This window comes from Caloenas nicobarica, chromosome 3 (genome assembly GCF_036013445.1).
Source record: "Caloenas nicobarica isolate bCalNic1 chromosome 3, bCalNic1.hap1, whole genome shotgun sequence".
Classification (NCBI taxonomy): domain Eukaryota; kingdom Metazoa; phylum Chordata; class Aves; order Columbiformes; family Columbidae; genus Caloenas; species Caloenas nicobarica.
Genome location: NC_088247.1, coordinates 64,193,346 through 64,202,765, shown reverse-complemented (window position 1 = coordinate 64,202,765; position 9,420 = coordinate 64,193,346). Strand labels below are relative to the sequence as shown.

At 41.7% G+C, this 9,420-nt stretch overlaps 1 protein-coding gene across 1 annotated transcript; it reads left to right on the top strand.

The window, feature by feature from the left end:
* Positions 1-277: 277 nt before the first annotated feature.
* On the top strand, positions 278-9,110 carry RSPH3 (radial spoke head 3). The gene is made up of 8 exons (XM_065631488.1): positions 278-411; positions 650-737; positions 1,863-2,004; positions 3,316-3,461; positions 4,037-4,240; positions 5,243-5,405; positions 6,468-6,554; positions 8,848-9,110. The coding sequence occupies exons 1-8, from the start codon at positions 278-280 to the stop codon at positions 9,108-9,110; spliced, it is 1,227 nt and encodes a 408-aa protein (XP_065487560.1).
* Positions 9,111-9,420: the final 310 nt, after the last annotated feature.

Below are 9,420 nucleotides of genomic sequence, written 5' to 3'. Positions count from 1 at the left end.
CCGCATGACCTCCCCGCGGCGCTGCCAAGCGCAAACCCGTTGGCAGTTAAAGGGTTTGTTTCCTCCTCAGCGCCCCAGTGCCTGGAGAGCAAACACGCCCTCCTTGAATCCCCCTCAGCCTTCAGCGCTTTCCTGACAGCGGAGCCCGCCCGAGAGGGAACGGGACTAACGGCTGCCCGCCCCGCCCCCGCGTTGCCCTGGAGACGGTTGCCGCCGCGCGGGCGGCCGTTACAGCGCCCTCAGCGAGCCGCCCGCTGCTGCGGGCCGGGACCCCGCCATGCTGCCCGCCCGCGACGCGGAGGAGGCGGCGGCGGCGGCGGCTGCGCTAGCTGTGCGCTACAGCTACTCCAGCCGACCCCGCGCACTGTCCGCCCGCCCGAAGTACCGAGCGCCGCCGGACGCCGCCGAGCCGTGAGTGCCGGTGTCCGGCGGGCCGCGCCACGCAGCCCCGCGGCCTGTGCGCCCCGAGCGGGCACTGCCGCCCCTGCTGCCCTTCGTTCCTCTCCCTCGCCGCCCTTCCTTCCCCGCGGGAGGGGAATCCTTCGGGAGAACTTGCACCTCTGACTTTTCAAAGGCCTTCTGGCCTGTTGAGGCGTTAACACACGGGTTCCAGCTCCGTAACCACAACTGTCTGTGCTTCATGTTGCAGGGAGAAGGAATCTGTTCGTTATGCCAACCTCATGTATGACAGGAGAGTGGTGCGCGGCAACACTTACGCCCTTCAAGTCATACCTGCGGTACGTTTTTTATGTAGATCAAGCTACAGCTTTGTTGAAAAATAATAGGGTGGGAAAATTGTTTCTCGTTAATTTTAACTACTGAGGTTGTAATTTTACTTAAAATATTTCACACAGTCACAGGCTCTCCAGTTAAACTAGCATGCAACTGTTTTCAGCCTTTCTGTAAAGCACTTAGTTTCCCATTAACTTCTGTAGTTCTGATTATTTTTTTGCCATTAAGTACTTCGTTATTATCCTCCCATTTCTTTAGTGTGATGATACTGAGCACAAGTCATCACTGCATCCTCAGTTACCATATGCATCCACAGTCGTCATCAGTGAGAACAGCAGCTCTTAGGAAATTAGGTCTTGGGGTAGACTTGGCTTACCCTACTAAAGAAGCAGAACTAGATGGTCCAGCTGTATGCAAAAGCTGCTTGTGTGGAGGCAAAAGTATTTTATTTGTCCTGATACAGTAGTGAATGTTTTAGTGATATTTTATTTTCAGAGAATATTTATATACTCTGATCACGTAAGAGTTTAAAGCAGTCTGTATTTTTAAAAGCTACTTTGTGAAAATAACTTGTTGTTCAGTAGCTGTTTCTTAAGAGTGAATTTCATGTATGTTCTGTTTAAGAAGTTCGAAAGTGATGTTCATTTCAATCCACATACACAGTACTAAATATAAAAGTTAGTGTGGGTTCTTTTGCTTCATCACCAATAAAGAACCTATAATTTTTATCTAGCAAACAATTCCGTTGATAATATGAGAAATGGATTTAAGTCTATTTGGCCTTAAAGCTTTACCTAGAAACTTATTCGTCAGCAAGAACGTGGCATTACTTTATCTCGCAAAGTTCTGTATGCAATATCCACTTCCAAATAGCAATGGATTGCTCTTAGTGTGAGATGCCATTAGTATGAGCGTGTAGGCAGCTAGCATACCTTATTACTTTCATGCCCTACAGTCTTCAAGGTAACTAAAATTTTAGGGTCAAGACGCAGAAAAGTAAATCCAAAATGCTAGATTTGTAGCATTAAAATCAAACAACAACCTTCATTTTCCTGTAGAGAGAAATTAGTATCATTTCCAAGTACACAGTGTATTCTGGTTTGTGGGTTTTTTTCTTCACCCCTGCTCAGTGTACCCACCCCGATCCCCTTGAGATCCAAAGGCAGAGGGAAACACGGAGAAGAGCACTGGCTAGAAAGCGCACGAAAGAGCAAGAGCAGTCAAGAACACCTGAGCCTGTGGAAGGCAGAGAGCATGTTCATGTGCAGACAGGTAAAAGGCTGATTATTTTTTTTATTATTATTCATCTGAAAACAAAAACTTGCTGATTTATATTCACTTACTAAATTGATGATGCAGTTGGTAGAATCACATAGGGTTAAGGTTAGAATCATAGAATTTGAGAATCAGAGGTTCTCTAATCCTCTCCTGTATAACCCCTTGTTTTTATTTGTATTTAATAAACTTGGCTAATTAGCGACATTTTCCCAGAGGCTTTGTTTTTCGGTTTTCAAGTGTACCTTCTTGACCACTAGTCAAAAGTTCTCTATGTATTCTTTCCTTTTCAATTGTAATCAAAGAAATTTGGTATATGCTTAAAACTGAGGGTTTTTAAAAATTTTGCTCGAGTGCAGTCATATGTAAGAATAAAACTACTACTAAAAAATGGAGGACACACACTAATTTAGAACAGGAAACTGCCCGATTTGTAAGAAATTTTTATTTGTAGGAAAAAGAAAATTTGGCAGTGGGGTAATCATCAGGTGTGTGTAATGTATTGCTGTGCCCTCTGAAAATCATTTCAGATTGGACTGACTTACAAACTGTGTAAACAGCTGTGGTACATGCTAATCAGACATGGTCCTTGGCTTCTGAATGTTCCCTCTGTCCCAGCCCTGCAGACCTCCTACACCACCTCCAATGAACATGGTGGCTCTTCACCATTCAAATACTGTTGGATGCAAAAGGAGGCTATCTAGTGTGGAAGTCTTGGTCTCATATCCCTCCCACTGACTAGTGCAGATAATTTGTTATCTGCATTTTGTTATCTGAGCCAGGCTATTTATCCCTGCAGTAGGAGACAGTTATAATTCAAATCAAGCACATGTTGTTATAGATGTGTGGTTACCTCAAAACCACTTCTGGTAGTGCCAGAAGTGGAATATCATTCTTTAAACCCAACATATCCAGTGTTCTGGTTTGCCGCATACAATGGAGAAAAATGTATGCTTTCAATATTACTCGTTAGTAGATAGGCAATCATTATCCCTTTTTGAGATTGTACTATCCTGCCGACTGTACCAAGAATTGTTTATTCTGCAGGGTGGGCTGAAATGGTGTAGATTCTGACTTTTGAAACCTACCAAGTGAAATGCCCTTTCAGGAAGTGCGCTAGATGTTACAGAGAACGTGGCATTAGATGCAGCAAACTTATCTATGTTTTAAGTTGAGATGTTTTCTTTTTTAACTTTATAGAAGACATTTTATTGCATTGTTTGATATAATTCACACTGTAGAGTCATTAAAATTGTTGAGAGTTAAAAATAATCCAACTTAAAGCATTCATTATGCTTTTATTTCTAGAGCTGTATTTGGAAGAGATTAGCGACTGGGTAATAGGGGTTGATACAGAGTGTCAAACAGATGCATTTTTGGACAGACCACCCACTCCACTCTTCATACCAGCCAAAACGGGAAAAGATGTGGCCACGCAAATAGAAGAAGGAGAGGTATGAAGCGAAGCCAGGTCTGCACATGCTGTCGAAACACGTCTCCCATACAAAATGTGTTTCTGATGCATAACTGAGGCAGGAACAGAAAGGATTGACGTTATCCTCACAGAACATGCAAAAAAAGAAAAAAAGTGCCCAATGTCTGCTGTGAGGTTAAGCGCAAAATTAATGAAGGTGCTTCTCCATGTGCACTGATTCTGCTGCTTTTAGCTAAGAACTACAATGCTGAGAAATGTTTCCCCCTGTAGAAATAGTGTCCAGCCTGAGAAGGGGTTGAGAACACAGAGGTGACCAGAAATAGGGTCCAGATGAGTGCTCTGCTTCTCCCTGGCAGCCCCCACAGTGGCTGTGTTAGGGTGTGTAGTGTCTCACTCCAGCCCACTTATCACTTAGCCCCCAGCTGCATTCATACCTTTTGCCTTAGCTGACGCTGCCCCCGCCCCCCACCTGCACTTCTCAGGCCTGCCTTCAGCACAAGTTCTTTGTTCATCCTCCTTTTCTCCTTGCCAAGATGCTAAGAGTGATTGTGATTAAGGGACATTTATCTCTGTTTCACTGACTTCCATCCTCAGTTGTTTGACTTTGACATTGAAGTCAAGCCAATCCTGGAAGTGTTGGTTGGGAAGACGGTTGAGCAAGCTTTGCTGGAAGTCATGGAGGAAGAAGAGCTGGCCCGGCTATGGGCACATCAGTGCGCCTACGCAGAGCTGCGTAATGCAGAGCTTGCTGAAGTACAGCGTCTGGAAGAGCAGGACAGGCGATACAGAGAGGAGAAGGTAGGACTTCCTAAGAGAAGAACAGGCCTCTCTGAATGCTCATCAGAGAGAGAAAACCACTTCCAGTACTGAAAAACAAGCTATGAAATAAGATGGATGTGGTCAAGAGAGTATTGCCAAGTTTGATATTCCTCAAATCATTTTGGTGCCACACAGCTGCACTCTGCTATTTGCTCTTGTGCAGCAGCACCATGCTGTTGTGTTTATTCAGAGAAGTCATGTTTCAGTGACCTGGTATACTCAGACACCTGATCAAGAGGCCAAACCTAACAGTACCCTTTGTACCTGGTGCAGTTGTAACTCAAGCCTCTTCATTATAACTGCTAAAGAAATAGTCACAGAGCTTGAAATTAAGAGAGGCGCCTCCTAGTCTTTCACACTTTATGCATACACCTACTGTATGTGCACATTTACCTCTTAAGATCTCCAAGTAGTAAGCTATATTAATACTATCCAATAGCAGGGCAAGTCTTAATTACCCGCTCTTCATAAACTTTATATATTTGTGCTTTTTCCATGCTTTCCTGGACCAATTTGAGTTTTAATCTATAATTACATCAAATAGGATATAAAATTGTGAAGATTAAAAGTTCAGGAAATCCTGACCCAACTTCATCTCATTCCAAGGCCAATGATCAGTTTTATCTGCAATAATAAAGCAAAGTGTCATGAGATCAATGCATGCCAAGCTATCAGAGAAGGGTTTCATTTGGCTAGCTACAAGACCCTTATTTTACAGACTTGCCAAAATCAAGAAAGGTATACCAAAGGAACGTGTTTCCCTGTAGTCCTTGTGGATTTTAACACTCCATAGATCAAGTACAAGCTTCCTTTCAAGCACCCGTTCACATGAGAAGTTTTTGAGAAAGAGGCCATAAGTATCGCTACTCTTGATTATCTTTGCTATTTATGACTCCTACACTGTAATCATTATTCAAGGTCTAGATCAAAGGAGTAATGGCTAAAGACCTGAAAGTTTTACATGCAATATTGTCTTGACAGGAGCGTCGCAAACGCCAGCACAAGGAACTGCTGCAAAAACAGAAAGAGACCACAGAGAAAATTGCAGCTCGGGCCTTCGCGAAGCGTTACCTGGCTGATCTCATTCCCTCAGTCTTCAACAATCTTCATGAGAGTGGGTTTTTTTATGACCCTATAGAAAGAGGTTTGTATATTTTTTTTAATATGTGAACTGAGTAATATAAAGGTCAAAACAACCATAAAAAATAGCATATTGTCCTGTGATTTAGAGTAATGTCACAATACTTTATTCATGTACATTCGTGGCTGAAGAGAGAGTTTCCAAACTCAAATTTTTAAAACAACATTATTGGTCATCCATACAAGTAATCAAGAATAAGCAAGACCTGACAGTGTTACAATGGGAAGAGCTGCTTTTGAATTGGAGAGAAATACATGGATTGGTAGCACAAAGAAAGATCGATCTAAATTGAAGTAAATGTATTTTGATAGGACAGGCAAAGAAATCTGTATGTCGTTCTGAATCTTTCTTAATGATTATCAGAGCAATGGAGAGATTAGTCAATTATAATTAGGCCCTGGAAATAATTTCGGAGTTGTACATCAGTGACTTCCAGGCTTTTAGAATCATCGGCATTTCTTATAGGCTACCTTGCTAGACCCTGCTTTCCCAGGCCCCTCACAGGTGCCCAGACCACAGCTTGGGAATGGATATGCTCTCTCCAGAATAAGTACTGGGGCAAATGCAGAAACCGAGTGTAGTTTGCAAACAGGGCAGGCTTTGGGACCACGACATACAAATAACACGATTTGAGAAATACATGGGTAAGCAAGAGCTCTTTAGTCAGAGGGAACAAATGCTTTCAGCAGACCAGAAGCCAGACGTCTTTGGAAAGCAAGGCAGGAAATACTATTCTCCTGAGTTGGTCAGAATAGTTATTTTCATCTCACTAGAACATAACTGTGTATCTCTGTGCTAGCTCTTCAAGGGTGCCAGACTCCTTTTGAAAATCACTGCAGTTGAGAGGAGTCTGGTCTATAACAATGAGGAACCTCAGTAAGAAAGGCAGGAGATAAGAAACCAAACAATACCTGAGAGATTTCATCTGGCTCTTGCAAAGCAAGTGGGTTTTGGCAAGGATATTCATCCCTTAATGATCACAGCAAATGAAAAACAGCCCCAGGATCATGTCACTCATCCTTAATAAAAAGACATTTTTCCTTTCTTCCTGCTAAATGCTTACAGATATTGAGACAGAATTCCTTCCGTGGCTGATGGCAGAAGTGGAAGAAACACTAGAGAGGAAGGTTCTGGGGAGGACAATGCTTGACTGTAAGTTACCAAATCCTGGAGTGTAATCTTGGCTGCTTGATGTTCTCGATTGCCTTTTCCCCAGTCAGAATAAACATCACATTTACAGGGTCTTTGTGGGTTAAGGTAGCAAGTGTTATTTTAGCAAGAACTCCAATGACATGTCTTTTTTGAGTTTTTTTAAACTATATTAAAACATTTTTAATGTTGTAAAACTACTACCACATACATCTAGGTAATTAATTTTCAGATGAAATAATAGAAGTTTCAGTCTTTCTGCACTACCCTCTCTGCTGGCTTTATACTGTTTGAGATATGGTGATGCTGGGAGATGCAATGCAGTTGGCAGGAGCAGAATGGTTAAAGAGCACCAGTGCTCTTTTCTGTGCTATAAAACCTCTGTTTCTAGTGTGTCACACAGCCATCATTGCTCTGCTGTTCTCTGTAGTGTGCCTGATTGTGCCAATGGGAACAGAAAAGCCCATCCTTGTCTACAGCCATGCATATACCACGAAAGTCTCTTAACTCGTTTGTGTAAGCTCTCTGAGCTGTGGAGTAATACATTCATCCTCCATGAAATGAGAAGAGAGGAATAATCATAGGCCATGGCTGACTGAGAAGTCAGGTGACCAAAACTTCTCATCAAAACAAGGGCTTACATTCTCAGCAGTCAATAATCATGACCTTGCTATTGAAATAGATTAAAATATCTGTCTTCTTTTGGGCTAGTTCAAGCTAAGTATTCGAGTTCTTTTATTAGTCTTCAGAGCTGTAGTTGAAATGCCCGAACAATATAAACTGTCTTGTGTAGAAACACAAAATTATGACGAATGTGTGTTTGATCTAAGACCATAGCGGTCCTAGATCAAACCACTTTTTATATAATACTTGCGTTACATCTTTCATTCCTATGGTTTTCCTCCTGCTGTGATTTGTGGGTTTGAATTACAGTTGTGTTTGTTTCCTCTGGGCTTATTTTCCATTTAACCAGGATCCTTTGCTATTGTATAATTTGTATGATTACAGCTGGTCTGTTAGGTATTTTATCCTATGATATATGTGCCGATACGTACACTCAAGGATCACTTCTTCATGTAGCTCTTCAGAAGGGAAGGAATTTCCTTTTAAGTAAGAAGTGTTGTATGTGACTACTGAATAAACATTCCAAGGACATTGTTGCTGCAGGATACACTATTGATGAGAATGTCTATCATATTCGTGTTAAATCTTTCTGTTTGATTTTTTAACCAGATATTGTGGTCTTGCACCAGTTCTAAAATACACAGAGCATCTGAAGCAGGCCAATAAGTAATACCAGCAGCCCCTGCTTTGCTATTACCCTCTATATTTCCTGACTTATACCAATCACCCACTGTTGAGTAAACAACACCTCTGCAAAAGGAACTGCAAATTAGATTCTCCAGGCTTTGTAGAGCCAGACACAGCCTTGGCTGAGATAGTTTGTGGCTTCTTCCCCCCCTTATGTAGAAGTGTAGGAAAAATCTCTTAAGGATCCATTTTAACATATTTGAATGAAGATGCTTCTTAAAGAATTTATTTTGTCACTGTCCAATAAAAGAGCTGTGAACTACAAAAGAGGCACCCACAGCATAAGGCAGCTACGTTTGTCCTCTCAGAGATGATCATTCCTTCTTTTACTTGCTAAAGTCAACCCAGGAACTAACAATGAAGCTCTTTTTATTACCTGTACATTGTCCTGCTTTCTCCGTTAAACCTCTTTTCCTTCATTGCTGGCCTCTATTTTTCATATTTAAATGATGTAAATCCAAGTGAGTGTTGATTATTTTTATTTTGTTGTTGTGCTCTTTGATGTGGAAGAGGTATAATATTTAGAAAAAGTGACAAAGGCTAAACAGCAAAAATATTTATTTTTATATTTATTATAATAATAAAGAATAGGTGCTTTACAGCTGCTTTTCAGAAAGAGAAAAATCTTTTGACGACTCCCATTGTTTCAGTATTTCCCGCTGCCAAAACCATCATGCTGTGTGCAGCCTGGCTAGTCCTTATTCCAGGCAGGATGACCTGCTCTGAAAGTGAGGAACAACTGTGAGGAAATCAACAAAACAATCCAGGCGAACCCTTTCAAATCCCTGCTTTCAGTGTAAACTGCTCATTTGGCTGGAACTAGGCTACACCAGCAGGGATGGTTTTTCTCATTAAAATATTATTTCATTTTTAGTGGGTTTTTTCTTCCTTGTTTAAGAAATTATAGGTCAGTAATATATAAAATAATCTCAAATTGTAGGTTTTTTCCTTCATGTTTTTTTAATGGTGGCTTTCTCTGTTTCAGCCTTGATTCGTACAGTGGTTGAAAAACGCTTAGATGCATTTAGCTCTCAACCTCCATTTGATCAGACAGAGGCACCTGCTGAAGAGCCCAGGCCAACAGATGTAGAACCCCAGGTGGCCATTGAGACAGATGCTGATGACCAACCAGTCACAGAAGAAAAAGAGACTGACAAACTTGTTGCTGAGGCACAGCGTCCACGACGTATCTCTTTCATGTTACATGACTCAGATCAAGCAGGAACAGAGGATTTGGAAACTGAGTAGCAAGCAGGCAAGTCATCAAGTAAATGGAGATGAATGGCTTAGCTGAAAGAAGAAGTTTATTCCTATCTATTTACAAGTCTTGTGCCCTGGTGATGCTGAGAGGTGAACCTAAGCAACAGCAGAGCGTTAGAGTGTGTTTTCCATACACTGACATTGCTGACTTCAGGCTCTAAGACTCTAGAGAGGTCATTAGTGCAGTGAATGGTAGTGAAATTCTATCCCCTTCTATACAATCCAATTGATCAAAAAAAACCTGGGACATTTACAGTTGAAAAGTAATGCTGTCCCACACCCTGTGCTGGAAGGTCAT